The 20,746-nt window shown below is 36.1% G+C and overlaps 1 protein-coding gene across 1 annotated transcript; it reads left to right on the top strand.

Annotated features, from left to right (window-relative positions):
• The first annotated feature begins 4,595 nt into the window (after positions 1-4,595).
• Positions 4,596-12,284, top strand: LOC121728798. Its single transcript, XM_042117090.1, has 2 exons — positions 4,596-4,802; positions 12,037-12,284. Exons 1-2 carry the CDS (start codon positions 4,706-4,708, stop codon positions 12,171-12,173), a joined length of 234 nt encoding a protein of 77 aa, XP_041973024.1. The 5' UTR covers positions 4,596-4,705; the 3' UTR covers positions 12,174-12,284.
• Positions 12,285-20,746: the final 8,462 nt, after the last annotated feature.

Below are 20,746 nucleotides of genomic sequence, written 5' to 3'. Positions count from 1 at the left end.
TTTTCAAATATTTCACTTCAAAATATATCAAAGAAAAACTCTTTAAGCTGCTTATTTCGCTGTAAAATGAATAATAGGAATATGTTATACATTATCACATGTAAAATTACGATCTACGTAACATAAATATCTGAAACGTACTACCGTTTATGACATTTACTAAATGAGATGACACAAAATTGAGCCTCGACGAGGAGACTATTCATAAAAGTTACAAAGCGCTTAGAGTTTATAGAGGGTACAAGTTGAACTGTAGATAACACGTTCCTTAAACCTTTGTTAGGGTCTTACGGTTCAACCACCCCTAATCTGCCTCAGTGAGGCAACGTGTTAAGCCCTTCAAATTTTGGGCTCAGGGCTGCAATTATTAATTACAGTTGTCACCTCGTTGGCTTTACGTTTTGTATCGGGTATAAATGAGCACGGAGTCTCCTTTACATTCAATAATTAATGCAAATAATGAAAATATTAAACAATGCAAACTTATTTAAAAACGGGAAACCAGCGGACAGACATCCTGAATCCTGATTGTAAACGATTGTTGCACCCAATGTGTGCCCGACGTTACGCCAGTAGGTACTCTGCGACGTCTTGGAATGCTACTGCTAAGCACCGGCCAATTCGAGCCGAAACATACTTCTCCCTTATACACGAAAATATTATGCAGTCCACGATGATTGTGATCATCATCAATCGACCAATCATAAACGGAATTTACGATTACATCGTTCTCAAACCGCAAGCAAATAACAGCAATACTCAATTCAATGAAATACCAAAATGTATTTCGGAGAAAATCTCCACAAAAATTTAATAAAACCCATTTTAATCGTCGAATTTAAATGAATAAACTGTTGTATAAAGACGGTCGTCGCATAAAAGCCGATGTGTTACCAGATCGTAATGGAATGAGGATTCCGATGTAAAGCGTTCTCCTGCTCCGAGGAGCCGTTGAAGCCCCCATAAAAATGTTAGATCCCTCACATTTCCCGACACACGCGAGACGATTTGAATCGTATTCCCTAACTTTAAAGTCTACATTTAATTGAAGAAATTTCGTCAAGTTTGTTCTGTGCGGAAAATGTTGAGTTTTTTAACACATCGTTCGGAATGTGTCCTTCAGGGTATTGTTACGCGGTTGGAACTCGGGATGGAAAAGATAATCCGAATGAGCTGTGAACATTAAAAAACACATTGTGTCGTTTTTTTGTAAGGTAAAGTAAACCGGAGTTTGTGGAACTCCGCAAACACCACCACTAGATGTAGAAAATTTTTGAAGTTACAAAGATGAATATAATCATCTTACTGTAAACATCATAGTAAAAAAAGCAAGGAAATAAAAATATCAACCTCGCAATAACATTTCCAATCCATAAAATTTCGAAACCAATTTTAAAATGAGTTCCGTATTAGTGCACGATATAAAACGACTGGATCCACAAAAATTATGTCGCACAACTTAATACTTTCTCATTTATGTGTTTACGAAGGAGCTTACGTCGTACGCGACGGCACTTATTTCCCTCGACGCTCATATTACTGCTAGATACAGCCAATTTAATATGACCTGCCTCGCCAGTCGCCAGCATTAAGGGGGTTCCCCGCGAGCGGCCCGGCTCGGGAGCTCAGCAGGGCCTGGTCCCTATGTGATACGAGGGCTCTACGCACAGTAGTAATTTGCACCTGTACTCGAGGTTATTATGTGAGAAATTTTATATTACTTACAGAAGCGGAGATTTCCAGCTCACGACCATTTATGCCGAGCGGAACTCTCGAAACACGAACGAGCGATGCCTCGTTTTGTAAAAACCACACACCTAACACGTCTAGTACAAACAGAAGACGTCGTGAATCTTATCATTGCAATTATGTAACATAATTTAATGAAAATTCAATAAAATTCTAGAACTATGAAGATTTTGGTCATCGGCAATCTTCGTTGGTTTTGTTCAATGGAAATATTATGTATAAAAAATAGCGTACGTTCAGGCAAAGTAAGATACTGTGTGTCTACCTATTATATATCTATATTTATTTATTTACCACTGCGACTGACGACCACTAGACGGTAGATAGACGATAGGTACGAGAAACTTCGGAGAGATTCGGTATAGTGATCAAATACACGCCGAATGGATACAATCCATACTAATATTATAAATGTGAAAGTATATGTCTGTCTGTCTGTTACCTCTTCACGGTCAAACCGCTGAACCGATTTTGCTGAAATTTTGCATCGAGATACTTTGAGTCCCGGGAAAGGACAAAATAATATTTTTATCCCGGAAAAATAAACGAATTTTGAAACGACGGAGTTGCGGGCATTATGTAGTGTAATATATCTTCCACATAAAAATGTAGGATAGGATCTATGTAAATACAACATGTGAATTCGACTGACATTTAATCTAGAATTATTGTACATCTATAAGGTTAAGGTCACCCGAGTATTTTGTTTATTAGATAGCGTTTTGGGCAGACGGCGCTATGTCATCGCTGTCGCCCACGAACTGACTCACTAATGATATCACCGGCTGCTTGTATGGCAGCACACGATTATAACTGTGCTATATTACCGTATACGATATACTGGGACTTTATTCCCGCGAAAGGAAATCGAACGGGAACTAACTTTACCGTCATAAAAATAATTAAAATTCTTTCCTGAGTTCTCTACATCCGTGGCCATCAGAATTTCCTATAGCGGAACTTATAATACTAACAAATCAATTAATATTTCTTCTTTGCTAAATCAGCATTAGCATATCTATACTAATATTATAAAGCTGAAGAGTTTGTTTGTTTGTTTGAACGCGCTATAATCTCAAGAACTACTAGGGTCCGATTTGAAAAATTCTTTCAGTTTAAGATAGCTCATTTATCGAGGAAGGCTATAGGCTATACACTAAGACTGATAGGAGCGAAGAAACAGAGAAAAATGCGGAAAAACGGGGGAAAATTATTTGAAAGGGCTTTTCTCACGAACTACTGGAGCAATTTTTATGTTATTTGGCACAGATAAGAAGACCACGTGAAGGATCATAGACTATCTTTTGTGAGCTAATGTGTCTGTGAAATTCCTAATTGACGCGGGCGAATCCACGCGTGGAACGTCTAGTATAAAATAATGTTTGTTTTCCGCGTTTGGCTCAATGTTATTATCATGTGGCGTAGTTTGTACAGAAACAACCGTCCGCGTCACCATGTGATATAAATTAACGTTCCAATAAGAAATTTAAAAACAATCCCGATTCAAACATTTTAAGTAGATCAAAGTCAATTTTTTTAGCACTGAGCGGCCTGATGATGAACTATAATAATATACTAAGGACACGTTCAATAATGTCAGCTTTCAAACATAAAAAAATCTAAATCGGTCCACCTCTTTGGATACGACGATACCGCGGGCACTGGGCAGTCCTCTTTTTTGTCGGGGGTTCAAAAGTATACTAAATAAATATTCGGTGTCACTGATTTTAATAATTGGGTTTCAAATATTTTACTATCCGTCATAATATTATAAAAGCGAAAGTGTGTATGTCTGTCTGTCTGTTTGCTGTCAGTCTGGGAACCGCTGAACTGATTTTGCTTAAATTTTACATGGAGGTACTTTGAGTCCCGGGGAAGGACATAGGACACTATTTATCACAGAAAAATGTACGGTTCCCGGTACGAGTTGCGATCGTCAAGTGATCATGTTACTACTATAAAATAACTTACTTTTAATTTAATGTTGTATCGTTACTGTCTATTCCAAATGTTATTTAGGTCAATAAACGAGGTTAATCTGTAATATATTCTTTATTAAAACCACGCTCGAAAACTTTCATTTCAAAAAAGAAAAACTTAAAATTGGAAGCAAAGAAAGAATAATATAATGTAAGTAATAAACGATATTTCTGGTTCGGTCAACACAGAAGTTAAAGGACTCATTGACTTCGTGTTACTTAACAACGCAATTTTCAGATATTATGTATTTTATTTCCCTCTATAACAACAAACACTAAAAACATATTATAACGCATATTTAATACTAGCGACCCGCCCCGGCTTCGCACGGGTATAAAATAAATGATGGCTTAAGTCACTGAAAAAATGATTAAAATCGATTCTGTAGTTTGATTTCAAATAATTTATATTCATTACTACCTAGGTTTAGCTACCTATAGGTAGCTAAAAAATAATAAATAAATAGCCAATATATTCAGGCGGCTAACGCACTCGGATTTGGTCGAGTTTTTGAATTTAAGCTATTTGTGACCTCCTCTAAACACTGGTACAAAAAAAACTGACTTTAATTATTTTAAGCTTCCCATACAAGGCTGAACTAACCCTACTGGGCTATTACAATAGATCACAAAATTTAAGAGTTGTTGAATATTATGGTGTCCAAAAATGTAAGTATAATACTTTTCGAATATGGATTCGGAAACGATAAAACTCATGAAAAGTGATATGCGAGAGCCGACAGTGGTATTTTATTAGAGGAATTCGCGACATTATTTGCAGTCTGCCGTCTCGACCGTATTTACCAAAAGCGTATTCATATTAGATTTTCGTTCGCCACCGGGCCGCGCCGTATCGCCCGTCACCGATACATTCTACACTTTATTCGACTCTATCGAGGGCCGCTCGCTCGCTGAGCGGTGTCAAATAAATACGCCTCGAAATATACCTCCCGTCCGCTGCAGTGTCATTTTATACGATGAATTTCTGTGTGTTTTTCGTGTTGTTCGGTTATTTGTTCGCGTGGAGTGCCGGCATGCTGTACCGCCGGGACTCGGACAACCTGCTCAAACCGGGTGAGACTAAACAGCGACAGCTCGTTAACTTTATCAGCCCTGTACATCCTTATCAATAACAAAGTATATTCGTCGCTTGCGTTTAACCTGTTACTGTGTCTATCCAACGCTTTCGAATAACCAAAATATGGGACCTACGTAATTTGGTCGCGTTAACTCAAACCCATCCGACCGATCGCAATTAACATTGAATTGACAATATGGTCCGACCAAACGACGTTGGTCAGTCAATTGCCTAGGAATCAATTTCCTCGATGGTACAATACATGCTATAATATAGCGTATACGGTATAACAACGTTCACCGGGTCAGCTACTTCAGTATTCTTAATTTGAGTCCCCTGAATAATATACGGGGGAGTTTTTACCACATAATTTTTACTTCATATGCATATCAAATGCATACGAAGTAAAATTTATCTATCTCTCTATCAATCGGCTTGAGCCTCTATAACATAGAGTGTATTGAATGTGCACCGCATTTAACAAGACGTATGCGCCGCGCCAGATCTGCTGACAGTCCGCTCGGTGGTCGGTCGTTACTGGGAATTTATTGCCAATACCTCGCTTAGGCTATTAGGGTACAGTTGTGACACTCCGATAAAGGTTTCAGGAACTCCCAAACTGGGTTCCGCTCACCCTCGTTAACGTTCCGTAAGGTGAAAGGTATTGCGATGGGATACCAGTTTCTGGAAAGTTTCAGAACCCCTTGTCCATTCGTTTTGAGGAGACTGTGCGTCACCAAATTTCAAAATTGACCAATAACGTAATACCGTATAAACGTAATAAAATAGGGAGACGAGACACCGATGTCATTAGCCTGACTGTTCTAAATAGTACATCGTAGTCTGTTGTTTTTTTTTAACTTTTATAAAATCATTGACTATAACTCTTAAAACATTTTACTATACATATTACATTATTGACTAAACCATCAGCAGGCTTTACTAATGTTGTCATACTTGACAACATTAGAAACGGAAAATAATGGACATACTAACAGATTTTAGTACCAAAATAATGGATTTCCTTTGTATATCTGTAACTTTGTCTATTCTTTCGTAGAAAGAAATCATTTCTATAGCTGCTAAGCATGCTAAGCCTGCAGCTGTTATAATAAATTCATCGAAATACGAGAGGTATTTCGATGAATTTATTAGCAATAACATCTCAGTTCAAAATATTTAACTACATACTCAGTTTAAACCGAGCGTCTATTACAATTATTTCGTCCGTAGACTAAAAACATCAGGTGTCTTCACTTCCATATCACTTTATTTGAAATGTCGGTTTATATAAAAAACGACGAAATAGTCGACCCACTCTAGTTTTTTGAGAAGGGCGTCAATGACCGCTGTTGCCTCGATTAACCGTTTAAACTAAAGGCATAGTTGTACATGGACATTGGATACGTTTCAAGTACTGAGAATACGATTTCAACGCGGTCGAAGCCGCGAGTATAAATTAGTGTAGTAGGAAGTTTTTGTACAAAATTAGGCCTTTCCATCCATTGTGGATTATTTATACAGTATATTCAGAGCGAAGTAACCACTCTTCAAATACTGCAGTCAGTAGTGCCTGGGACAAGATTTAAATGTCGGTATGGTTTCCCAAGCACATACGGCATTCTCGCAGCATAGTCAGTCTAACCCCGAGGAAAGAAAAGGTCAATACGTCTGGGACCAACCTGTGCGGGTTTCCCCACGATTTTCTCCTTCTCCGTACGAGCGTCCGTATTATGTAATTGAGATCTGTTTTTTTATGAAATAAGGGGGCAAACGAGCAAACGGGTCACCTGATGGTAAGCAACTTCCATCGCCCATGGACACTCGCAGCATCAGAAGAGCTGCAAGTGCGGTGCCGGCTTTTTAAGAGGGAATAGGGTAATATCTCATTATCATCGATGATAATGTCTCATTGGTAAACGCCTCCACCCGGGATCGAACCTGCACCCTCTGCGAGTGCGAATGAAAGGTCTACCCACGGCCACAAACGCTCTTTTTGTACAAACACGCGCCTTATTTAATACTTTATAATAATAAAATAAGTGTTAACATTAAGGTGATCGTGTTTTTTCACTTTACTCTGGGCAAGCCTTTCGCCTTGGGACCGGTTTTTAGGTACTTTCAAAATTCTACAATGTTTACGTTTATTGGGTCATAAATACGATATGCGCCTATATTCGGAATAAAAGAAAGTTTGTCTTTGTGTAAGATAGTCTCATATTAATTAAATTAAAAATATCGAAAAAAAACCAGGAAAAATATTTGCCCGGAACTCCCTTCTCGTATAAAATATTTGAGTCTTCCTGTAAAGAGATAACAAACAGTCAAACGCACTTCCGCGTTTACAATACTTTTATTGGTGTGTAAGTCCAGAACATGTTTTTAAATAAAATTAGGGGACAAACAAGCAAACGAGTCACATGATGGAAAGCAACTACCGCTGCCCACACATTCGCAACATAAGAAGAGAAGTAAGCAGGTGCTTTGCCCGCCTTAAACAATTTCTAGTCAGGACTCAGGTACGATGATGCTTTTAAACCTATGAAAGGTGGTGGGTACCGAAATAGTATCAGTTTTTATAGCGAGACATTAGCAGTCAATCGTGATAAGCGATAGTACGAACTACGAAGTATCGGCCAAGTTGTAGTGAAGTGATAGTTCAGCTCTTGGCCTTGGCCTGACCGGCGAGGCCGCTGCAGGTGCATGCCTCATGTTATAAACATGCACTTAGAAGTCCAATCAGTTATTGGCCTTTATTCCGATGAAGTTAATGTTCACTATAAAACTGTTATAGAATGTACAATGTACAATAGAAGTAATATTAAGTTATTGCATAGCTTTTATCACGGGCTTCGAGCGCGGTGACCGAATCAAGAAATTCCGTAATGAAAAAAACCTAACACACCTCCACTCCGACCGGCACGGCGGTGCCGGCGGTGCGGCGTTGCCACTCTTAGGCACGGTTTTTGTGTGCGTGCGATAAGACGTATGCGAATTATAATTGCATAAGTTGATAAAAAATGCTATGCAATGGCTTCACTGCGGCAGTCCCCGAGTGCCACAGGTATTTTTCTATTTTAACGATGTCATCGAAATACGATACCATCTGACACTGTCGTTACTGTGCATGTAGATCTCATTCAGTAGCAACAAGTTGGAAGCCCGCTACATGAAGCGGCAGCAGACGACATGTCGTCGCGACACTACTGGTTTCTATGTTCTATGAATAAGTGTCGCTAAGTGTCGAACAAGCGCATGAAATAATATAATAATATTATTACTGTGAAATATGAATTTCCACCAAGAAGTTAGGGTACATTCAAGATCATAATATATAAGTGTCGCTAGCTTCGTGTCGCTAGCTGCGGAGGGTATTTCATACAAACCAGTAGTGTCGCGACGACACGTCGTCTGCAGTTGTCGCGTGTCGCTCGGTTCCAACTTGTACCTTTATACTCGTATAGTAGGTACTAACATTATTAATATTATAAATTAATGCTTTAATTATGAATCTATGAGATCCTCCATAAACCACGACAAGCTCTTATTTTTAAATTTTTAAATCCATCTGATCTAAGTTAGCATGAGCTGTGTACCAAAAACTATATTTTATACCTATTTTACCCTATAATATAACAGCAACTCACTTGTGTAACATAATATTATTTTCCTAAAAATTTTTAGGATTTTTTAAAAAAGATTTTCAAGAAAATACTAAATTTTGTTAAAGCTAAGGGTCGAATTTCAACACTAAAAATATTTTATTCACAGAATCAATTTAGTTTCAGTGCTCTGATCGTTTCCAGAACTCCCGAATTGTTTTATTCCTAAGCTATCTTTTGAAAATAAATAAACAAATATAAATGTTAAAATATTTATATGTAATAATAAAATAAATTGTTTGTTTTCCTAAAATAGTAAAATAAATAAATAAAATGAAAAAGTATTAGAAAAACAAATAAGTATCTAAAGCGTAGAAAATATTTTACTCTTTTCTATTAAAAATTAATGTTAAAAACTGAATAAAATGAACTGTACAATAATATTTCCATAAAACAAAATGTAACCATTTTTACGTATGCCCGACTCGTACTTGACATGTTTTCCAATCACCTGTGAGCCGAGTGTGAGTTTTTTGTTTGACATTCGATCGTGAACGCGTTTGACGTTTAGAGTTCGACAAGGCTATTTATGAATGTGGCGAGAAAAGGAACTAACGCTTCTATCATACAAAAACGTCATTTTTGACAGTTCTCCTTTACCATCAGCGCTCATTGACTGACATTGACACTTTCAATTAAAGCCTTGTCGAACTGTACTAAGATTTTGTACTATGGGAGCTAGGCTCACTCCCGTGAGCATCGCTAGGTGGCGCTGTACAAATCCCATACAAAATCTTAGTAAACGCCAAACGCGTTCACGATCGAATGTAAAAAAAAAAACTCACACTCGGGCCTCTGGCGAGCGTGTTTGGTCCATATCAATAAAATTTGATAAAACACTTTTTTCGCTAAAAACATAATATCACGCATAGTCGGGTTGATTTGTATATCAAAATGCCGATTCTAAAATACGTTTCGTTAATTCCAAAGGTCAGTAACATACCTGCATTTTACTTCTCTTAATTTCGTATTACGTTATAAATTATAATATTATATTATGTGAATTGCCTAATCGTGCCTCGGTTCATTTTTGGGGTTCCGTACCCAAAGGCTAAAAACAAGAGTACTTACTAACAGTTTTGTAAAAATTACCGATTTATCGGTAGATCTCCCGATTTTGGCAAACAAATACCGATAAAACGATTTTAGGTATAATCTCCCGATTTACTCAATTTTAAAACATTAAACTTAATTTATACTCATTTTGTAGTTTGTAACACCAAATTTAACATTTTTATTATTATTATTTTACTCCCAAAGTTAGGGTTATTCCCCAAGGGGCAAGGCATTAGATTGGCCTTTTAATATTCAAATTCAAATTTATTTATTTGCATGAATGTACATAAAGTAAAGGTCTTAAAAGTAATAATATTAGCTCCATACATTCTGCCAGTAATGTGGCGTGCAAAGTCATAATACAAGCAAAGAGCTATGGCAGCTTCCCATAGACGAATTTAGGTCATAAATAAAGTAAGCGTCTATCAATAAAATATACCTTGTTTTAAAGAGCATTTATTACTGATTCTTAAGAAAAAAAGTCGTGATTTTAGAAGGCCAGGATTTTGAGTTATCATACTTAGAAGTTTTGAAGGTTATGTAATTATGTAGCTTATTATATTTTAATGCATGTACCATGTTTAATAATGTATTTATTATTAAATATTCAAGAAACTGATGGAGAAATGAAGGTTACGATTGCTAAGCAAAAATAATTAATGAAAACACAAGTTAAGCAACGGGATGTGGATCCCATTTAGATTGGTGATAACTTTATTAATAACTTGAACTTTATGAATAGTGAGAGGGAAAAATATGGAAGATATTATGGAGACATCAGTCATCAAAATGTATCACATGCTTTTATAGCTTGAAATTATATCTAACAGAATAATTAATTCATGTTTTCACTTATTGCAATAAACAATTAAGAAAAGTAGTTAGTCGTGCCAGGCCTACCAAAGGCTTCTTAGTGTATTTTAATATGTCGAAAAAAGATTTTAGGAAGGTTTCTTATGAGGATTTATTGAGTCCAGTCCATTTAAGTAAAATTATTTGAATTTATCTGGATGCAGTCTTGAATTTATTTTCCTTCAAAATTGCTTCACATTCGTAATATGTACTTTACTACAATTAATAGCAGTGCATAAAATGAATTGTAAGTACTTATACTTATTCAATATTTCATATGAAATCTACTTATAAATATACAAATAATGGAATAAATTACATTAATCATAATTTATATAAGCACTATAAATGTGATTACAAATAGAAAACTTTTTTGATTTTAAATTGGAAAAAATAATTATAGGCAACATCGGATGACAAAAAATGGCCATTTTGGAAAAGGAAATCTCTTTGGCTATTTTTAAATATTATCTTTTTATCCTGGCTTTAGATCAATGTAACAAAATCTATGTTATTCTTTGGTTGCTATGCGTTCCTAAGACGCTTTAAAAACTTTTACCTAAAAATCTGCCATAGCTCTTTAGGCTGTAATTCATACTCACTAAAGTTGAATATTATTGTAGGGGAATATATTTTTTAAATACGTCGATATGAATGCGACAGGTTTCAAATTTTTAATTTTAATTTTTCAATTTTTCATTAATAAACATTCGTCCGATACGCAACTTCCCATATTGTACTAACGCAAATCAAATGTCTAGTTCTGACCCAGACAGTGATTTGCCAACCACTAGTAGTGGTACTTACTTTCGAAACAAAAAGAAAAAGATATACCTACTTACTACAAAAATATAAAAAAGAGTGGGAAACACGCCCGGAGTTTGCTGGGTGGTTACAGGCAAGCAGTAATATTAAAGATGCAAACTACGCCTATTGTCTAAGCTGCAAGAAGGAGGCTAATGATTAATAACTTTAACACGTGTTTTAATTTGATTTATTTAGGCAGCATTCTCCCGATTTTTAGTTGGTAGCAATTTCCCTATTACTCACGATTTTTAGTTGGTAGCAACACCGATTACATAAATGTCATTTCTGCAACACTGCTTACTAATACTTCGTTGTCTATCCGTCTATCCATCTGTCCGTCTGTCCGTCTGTAATTGTCAAGAAGAATTGTCAAGAACGGTAATAGCTAGAGAGTTTAAATTCACACATATTTTGTATATCTGTTGCCGCTATAACAACAAATACTAAAAACAAAATATAAATAATGTTTAAGGGGGGTTCCCATACAACAAACGTGATTTTTTTGGCCTTTTTTGCTCTATATCAATAATAACAACAGGTAGGGAATTTTTCACACAATCCTTAGTTTTATCGATTTTGGCCTAATTTTGCTCTACAATGGTACGGAACCCTTCGTGGGCGAGTCTGACTTGGACTTGGCCGATTTTTTGGTGTCAACTAAGATTTTAAGATCAGCTTTTCTTAAAATAGTAGAAATAAGATTTAACAGTCGAAACAATTTAGATTCAACAATTGTACATTCTAAAAATGTATTCAGCCGAATATAAAACTTTTATTTTTTAGGGGTTAAAAAGTACGTGTTATGATTAAAATAAATGAAAGTAATATAATATTATAAACTTCTATGTTACAGATTTGATGGCTGTCTCGTCAACTGTGATGCCTCTGCCCTACTACTCAGTGTACGGCGCCGAGAAGAAACTGTTGCAGGAGAAAAATAAGAATAGACCCCAGGGGAAAATCTCCCTCATCACTAAAGACCCCCAATAAAATATTCACCGCGCACTCGCTACGAATTCTGTCTACAGAGACTAATGTGAGATTGTTACTTAGTAGTTGTTCTAAAGTATTATTATAATATAGATTTTATTTAATTTTTATTTATTTTTATTTAACTTCTTAAAACATTTCGCTTTTGGACTTTAGTTATAAAATCTTTTACCACAAAATTTAATTTTCCAAGATAAAAACTTGATTTCATTGCATAATAATATGACAACACATTTGATCCACACTTGTTTGTCCCCTTGATTCCGGCGGATGAATATTCTTGAGTTGGAGACCCAGCAGTACTTGTAGCCGTTGTTTTTGGAAAACATTCTAGCATCGTAGTAGAGTTACTTTGCAGACTCTGGGAGGAGCTCATCGAAGTATACATGTTTCTTTTACCCGAGTGTATTTAGATGATGGGTGTTTATTTGTCTGATGGTTTACGGGGGTTATTAAATTTTCGGATTTGAGATAATAACTCATGTTTAGTTTGTAACTTTGCAAATGTGATCGTATCACATTCCTAACTGTTCCTGGTTTCCCTGAAGCATGGTGTACATCACGGATTTCGGATGGGTGGATTTTCATTAAAAGAGTTTTTCCCATGTTTATCATTAGGTCTAGGAGATCTTTGGAGTCTTCTTCCTCTTTTTGTGGAATATTCCTTATTTCTACTGAAGAAGGACGAGTTATGTTTTGAAGCTCTTGAATTTGGTTATTCAATTTAATGACGCAGTTTCTAGCTTCTATTTTTTCCATTTATAATGTGTCAATTGTTTGTTTCATTTCTTTATATTGCTTGTTTATGGACTCAAGGGATTTTTCCAGTTCCGAGTTACTTCTTTGGATGTTGCTGCACTGTAGTTTTACTTGTGTTATGTCTCCAGACAATTTCTTAAGGATATTATCTTGTTCCTCTTTCCAGCTCGTGATGGAGTTATTGTGTTCAGTGTTCCAGTCGGAGAGCATTTGATTTCGTGCTTAAATTGATACAGCATTCTTTTTTGCTCTTGTCGGCGCTGAGTCCCGTTAGCATTTTCTAGATGATCCTGTGAAGGAAAATTGCTGCCGCTGCTGGGAGTGGATTCCATGTCGGTCGGCGATTGTCGGCGTGACATTTTAACGGAGTGTCTTTAATTATTATGAAATCCCGTATTACACTACTCACACAATGACTCATACACATTTATTATATTATTATTACAAAAATATGAACAAAAACTGATGGATAATTTGGTTTATGGACATAATATTACGTCCGGTCGGTGCAGCGCCCCACCGCGGAATCCTTGTTCCACACCACCGTTTAATCCGCGGAATCAGTTACTAGAAACAACTTCTTAACCATTATTTGTGTTTTAATAAATTTCAAGGATTTACCTCGACTGCTCATAGATCCTATCATCAGATCACCATTTTTGTAATTGTTATACAAAATTTTTATTATATCCTATACAACAACACAAGAAATTTAAAAATCTGTCCACAAACAACGAAACAATCATCAAAACATCAGCTTCGATGCAAAATATCATAATGTGTATAATGATCCATGATATAATTATTATGGTTGTGATGATGATGATTAATCAAATTCATATATTGGCTTATGCTTAAAAGCCAAAATCCCCGAACCTGTATCTATTAGAATTCAAAAGTTATTTTGGGTACCTTCGGATGCTGGTACCTTCGGATAACCTGGTGTGAACCTTACTTTTTGGTAGCATGTGCCTCGAAAGTCGAATACTTCAGAAAAATTAAAATTACTATATTATGTTTCCATACAAATTTCAAGAAGTCCCCTCAAGGTCACCACTTTTGCGAACATGGTATCAAACTCGAGTTAAGCCTTATACAACACAAAAAGAATTTTGAAAACTGGACCCCAAACGGCTGAGTAATCATAGAACAACATCGTTACAAAGTGATAAGATAGATTCATGCCTAAACTGTCAAACATATTCGACGTAGTAAAAGGAGGTCGTCCCGCAAAAGTTCACCGTATAACCCACTGAGGTAATAAGTACTACGTACTGTTACATCCCTAGTTAGTTAGTACATTCCGTTTAATAAGCATTTCTATTATTCCTCGATATTTTTCCGTTTGCGTTGCAGTTTTCGTTTAGTATTCATTCTAGTTCAATTTCTCAGACAGTTAGATTCTGGAAACCGGGCAAGTAACGTGTGGGAAGTCGTAGCTTAAAGTCTAACTAATTATAATTTTGGGTAAATAAATTAGTTGTGGTGAACTTTTGTTTTTTTTTTTAAACTGACACAGAGGGTGCTGCAAAACAGTACGTATAACCTTATAATATTTCGGATTCAAAATAATGCTATAACTTTAACAAATTGATAGATTTGATAGTCTATAGTCTATACTCTATAGGATGATCTAGAGCGTTTGTCATAATGAGTCGATACAATTAAGAGACAACTCTAGTCAGCCGATAATAATTATTCAATAATTGCAAAGGGCGACTGCTTTTAACCAACTTCAAATAAAGGAGGTTATCAATTCGATACGTATGTAAGTAAATGTCCAATTTCTAATGTTAGTTATATATCAGCGTCTGAACAATTAATGTGCTTTTCAAGTGTTTATATTTAAGTGGTTTAATTTTTATTGTAGCTACCAGGTAGGTATTGGTCAACTTACGGAAATACTGCAAGTTTCATCAAAATTGGTTGAGTAGTTTTTGAGATAGGATATTATTGGGTGTTCTGCCGGTAACAGGTACAAAATGTTATCTTAAAGTATTTGGTCTCAGTTTTTCTATGTGGAGTCAGCAGCTAGGACGCTTTATTTAGTAAAATAAGGGCACAAACCGCAAACGAGCAAACGCGTCTCCTGATGGAAATCAACTACCGTAGCCCATGGACATTCGCAACATCAGAAGAGCTGCAGGTGCGTTGCCAGCCTTTTAAGAGGGCTCTCTTCTTGAAGGTTTACAGGATACGGATCCGGAAATACTGCTGGCGACAGTTCGTTCCAGACTTCTACTTCTAACTCTGAGTAAGGGAAATCTGAATTGAGTTCATCACTTTTTATAATAAAAGCGCGAAGGCGATTCAAACAGAAGTCAGTAATATGTTTGTTTGTTGCAAATATTATAAATAATAGGCACGTGGGTGTGAAACCAATCAGGAGTTTAATAATTATTTTACTCCGAGGAAGAGGCAGCCACGTGTAACGTCAGAGCGTCAGGGGTCACCCACGTGATTACTGTGCCTATAAGACGTCCAAGCCCCAAGGGGCGATTACACCAAAGAAATGGAACGCGTTCTATGCACACTGAACCGAATTACATTTCACCAACATAAACTGTTTCGTTGTTACTATATGAATAATCATTTGTACCCCAAAATTTTTTTTGTAAATATGAAGTGAATAGTATCTTCTTTTGTAATCTTTCGGTTTTGGCGAGGTACAAACGATAAAAGTTGCAAAATTTAACTCCTAGTTCTATAGTAAGATATTGGAAAATTCGTCAAAACCGATAGAATCTCTGACGTTGTTACTGTATGAAAAATCGTTTGTACCTCAAATTTTTTTAGGTAAATACGAATTGAATAGAATCTTCTTTTATAATCTTTCAGTTTTGGCGAGGTACAAATGATAAAAGTTGCAAAATTTAACTCCTAGTTTTATAGTAAGATATTGGAAAATTCGTCAAGACCGATCGAATCTCTGACGTTGTTACTATATGAAGAATCGTTTGTACCTCAATTTTTTTTTTTGTAAATATGAAGTGAATAGTATCTTCTTTTGTAATCTTTTGGTTTTGGCGAGGTACAAACGATAAAAGTTGCAAAATTTGACTCCGAGTTTTATAGTAAGATATTCGAAAATTCGTCAAGACCGATCGAATCTCTGACGTTGTTACTATATGAAAAATCGTTTGTACCTCAAAAAATTTTGAGTGAATATGAAGTGAATAGTATCTTCTTTTATAATCTTTCAATTTTGGCGAGGTACAAACGATAAAAGTTGCAAAATTTAACTCTGACTTTTATAGTAAGATATTGGAAAATTCGGCAAGACCGATCGAATCTCTGACGTTGTTACTAAGTATATGAAAAATCGTTTGTACCTTAAAAAAATTTATGTTAAAATAAATTGAAAAGTATCTTCTTTAATAATCTTTCTGTTTTGGCGAGGTACAAACGATAAAAGTTGCAAAATTTAACTCAAAGTTTTATAGTAAGTTATAGGAAAATTCCTCAAGACCGATCGAATTTCTGACGTTATTACTATATGAAAAATCGTTTGTACCTCCAAAAATTTTGTGTGAATTTAAAGTGAATAGTACCTTCTTTTATAATCTTTCTGTTTTGGCGAGGTACAAACGACAAAAGCTGCAAAATATAACTCCGACTTTTATAGTAAGATATTGGAAAATTCGTCAAGACCGAACGAATCTACCTCAAAAAATAACTTCTTACACATTTGAACTGCTTTATATACTTTCTTTCATTCTACTCCATACAAAGCCTGATTTTTAGGGAATTTTTTTTTTTTTGTTTTTTTTTTTTTGTAAAATAAAAAAAAATTAACTTTAAAAACGGGTACAATCCGGTACAAACGATACTCTTCCAGATGGCATAATTGAAATTCCGGTATCTTTATGTCGGTTGCTAAGCAAATTTTACCACCCCCCCATTTCTACCCTATTGAGGTACAAACGATTTTAATTGCGGTACAATCGGGTAAACTCCGGGTACAATCGAATGACATATATAAAAATCATTTACCTTGAACTCGGTTGCTAACTTCACATAGGTTTTTTCGGCTATTGTTTTGGCGGAGCAATCAGCAGCACCGGTAGTATGATTGCTAGGTTTTTTAAAGCGCATGCATGTTGCGCACCTTCCATCTACTTCTTTCTTTGGACAGTCTTTTATGGTGTGCCCTTGCGCACCACAGTGGCTGCACGTGCAGTTCGTTTCCCGGCAGGTCTTCGCAGCATGGCCATACTGCTGGCACTTAAAGCATCTTGTTACTATCGTAAATACCTTTACAGGGCAAGACGACCAGTTCACAAAAATGCGACCATTGGAGATGAGGACTCTGCGAATAGCTGCTGGTACTTCGAATATAAAGTTACAGGTTTCTGCGTCTTTTTTGCCAGACTTGTGGCTTAATTTACTGGAATTCAGAAAAGATTGAATATCCAGGTCCTTAAATTTTTCGGCAAGATTTTGGTTATACATGCGTCATGCACGTCAGTACTTCTCTTTCCGTCATAGACGAGAAACACCGATAAACACGACTCGGGGCTTACGCTTGCGCGGCTCATCAACAGTCAGCCCTGCATCACTGATGTACGGAGATTGTTTAATTTTTTCTATATCCTCCTTGGATTCAGTGCTTATTACAACACCACCGTTCCTTGTCTTTCGTAGGGCACGCACGTGGAGTTTAAGTTCTTCTGGCCGAATAATTTGCTGCACCAGGCATTTTGTATCGTCGCTAGTTTTTTGTTTGTCGGTAGGGTATATGGCTACAGAGGTTAAGTTAGAGGGCTGGATATAATTATTTCTTCTTTTAACCATATCCGCAAAAGAATGTTCTGTGGTTGCTTTAGGCGATTCTTATACTTTTAACGTCGGCCTTAATGTCCTGCAGTTCTCGCTCCAGATTTTGCTGATCATGGAGAACGCGGTTCTTTTGGTTTTGGGCTTTGGGATTGGGCTTGGATAGCCTTCTGCTTGACTGATTGATAAAGTTAAGCCATCTGTCCAGCGCCGTGGTTTACTTTTCTGCACAATGAGTTGACACGAAGCTTTTGGTCCGAGTTCAATTTACCTTCGGAGGCAATAGTGCATATGTCACTAAGGGCTTGTCCTATGCTGTCTAACCATTGCTGAACATCTGGCGTGCTGATAATGTCGGTCGTCTCCATCCCTGTACTGCGAGGTGGAACTGAAGGTGGAAAGGGTGTCGGTGGTGGAGTTCTTGCCGTTCTGCCACTACGCCCAAAGGGACTCTCCGCCATTTTATTTGGGTTTTATTAATTCACTATTTAATCTACTCAGACATTATTTTAAACATGTATATCACAAGCACTAATCGAGGTCACTTATCAGCATATTATAGTTTGTATATTTTTCTTAATTGTTTTGATTAAAATCACGCCACGTCCGTTCTCAATCGAAATCAAAATAATCATGATATAAACTAATATAACGCTTTCCACCTCTAAAATACGCGCGAATCTGAAGCAGCAAATACAATATTGCGCTTAATTAACATAAACTACCCAGTACCCGTATTACCAACTACGAGTATAAGAACCTCTATGAAGTTTCTGTATGCAGATGAACGACTACGGAATATTTAGATAGGACTGATATTATTATAATATAATATTATACGTTTACAGAAAATGGTTACAACGAAAAAGCTTCAATTATTGCTATTTATTTCTAGTAAGATTTATTTACTTTCGTCGCGATTCGCAAATAATAACCAACATAAAAAAATTACAATACAATAAACTTAATGATAATATAAAAGCACAGAAAACAAATATTGACTGTAAAATGAAATCGTCGGACCAGAAACAACTTTAGAGAAGTAACACGTCTACGAATCAACTTATTAAAACTGTAGCTGAACGAGCACTATTATATTATACTAGCTGTTGCCCGCGACTTCGTCCGCGTCAGCAAAATATGATAACAAAGATAATAAAAAAGAGAGAAAAAATCCCCTTTTTAAGGTTTCTTTATAAAAAAAGTAAAATATATCCTCCTCCTTTTCAAAAAGTAGCCTAAGTTATGCCTTTACTACATTAGCTATGTGCCACAAAAGGCCCGGCAAAATCGCTCCAACCATTTCAGAGATTAGCCGGAACAAACAGACAGACAGACAGACAGACATACAGACAAAAAATTTAAAAAATGTTGTTTTGGTGTCTGTACCCTATATACATTCATATGCATTAAGTAAAAAACGGTTCTTTCAATATTACAAACAGACACTCCAATTTTATTTATATGTATGTATGTATGTATAGATGTATAGATTCTGTGGTTGAAGTTTGAACACCGATGTGCTTCCTTCAATTCTCTCCTATACCTTTCAATTGAAAACAAATACGTCATAATATTTTTAATGCGTTTAACAAAAAAAAATACGTGTGGCCCTCGGGGACTGCCGCGGTAAAACTAATGCATAGCATTTTTATCAACTTATGCAATCATAATTCGCATACGTCTAGCCGCATGGACATAAACACCGTGCCGGAGTAGCTGGGTTGGTGTTGGGTTTTTTTCGTTACGGAATTTCTTGATACGGTCTGATTGAAGAGGCCGCGCTCGAAGCCCGTTATAAAAGCTATGTACCTAATAGCTAAAAAATATTGTCGAATGTTCAGATCTGCCGCTTCGTGGGTGCACAGAAATAGTTTCACTGTTTATGGCGCGTCAAAACGTCGACTCGTATATTAAAGTTTCTGGCCGATTTTAATTAAAATTGGAAATGTTCTTGAAAAAAATTCGAACGCAGAAAGGCTTATGTATGCCTTTCGACGGCGCTAAAAGGCCGTTTTTAATTCCGACGTGATTTGAAACGTGTTAATTCCGATATGGACTCTGCGTTTGCGTAGCGGAATGGTTTCAACCTCTTTGTATATGGAATATTGATACAATTTTAACATACAGATTTTGATTTGTAATTACTTAAAAGCTTTTTATCGTGAAATATTATCGTGAAACATTATATTAACCTAAACTGGACCGATTGAGTCGTCGACCTTTGGACTCGCAGACTGGGCAACTAGGGTCACATTTTGCTTTGAAAAGGTGGCAGATTAAAATTGAGTTTACCACATTCCGCGAAATATTGGTATTGCTAAAAATTTTAAGCTATGGATTTCCGCAAAGTAACGCCTGATTCCATTAACTATTTAAGGTGGCAGATATTACAGTATATTGTCTTCTATACATACATACATGCTTCTATAATTCTAACATACATACGTCATACATGCATACATACATACAAACATACATACATACATACATACATACATACATACATACATACATACATACATACATACATACATACATACATACATACATACATACATACATACATACATACATACATACATACATACATACATACATACATACATACATACATACATATAAATAAAATTGGAGTGTCTGTTTGTAATATTGAAAGAACCGTTTTTTACTAGATGCATATGAATGTATTTAGGGTACATACTACATACACCAAAACAACATTTTTTTTAATTTTTGTCTGTATGTCTGTCTGTCTGTCTGTTTGTTCCGGCTAATCTCTGAAATGGCTAGAGCGATTTTGACGGGACTTTTTTTGGCACATAGCTGATGTCATAACTTAGGCTACTTTTTAACCGACTTCCGAAAAGGAGGAGGATATATTTCACTTTTTTTATATTGGTTCACGGACAACTCCGTCGTTTATAGACCGATTTCCAAAATTCTATTGTTGTTGTATGAGATGTAGCCCGAATTTGGTAACATGATCACAATAGTGGTGATCTGATGATGCAATCCATGAGAAATCAACAGGACTC

The sequence above is a fragment of the Aricia agestis genome, chromosome 7, assembly GCF_905147365.1.
Source record: "Aricia agestis chromosome 7, ilAriAges1.1, whole genome shotgun sequence".
Lineage (NCBI taxonomy): Eukaryota > Metazoa > Arthropoda > Insecta > Lepidoptera > Lycaenidae > Aricia > Aricia agestis.
Note: the sequence above shows the minus strand (reverse complement) of the source record. Positions and strands in the feature narration are given on the sequence as shown.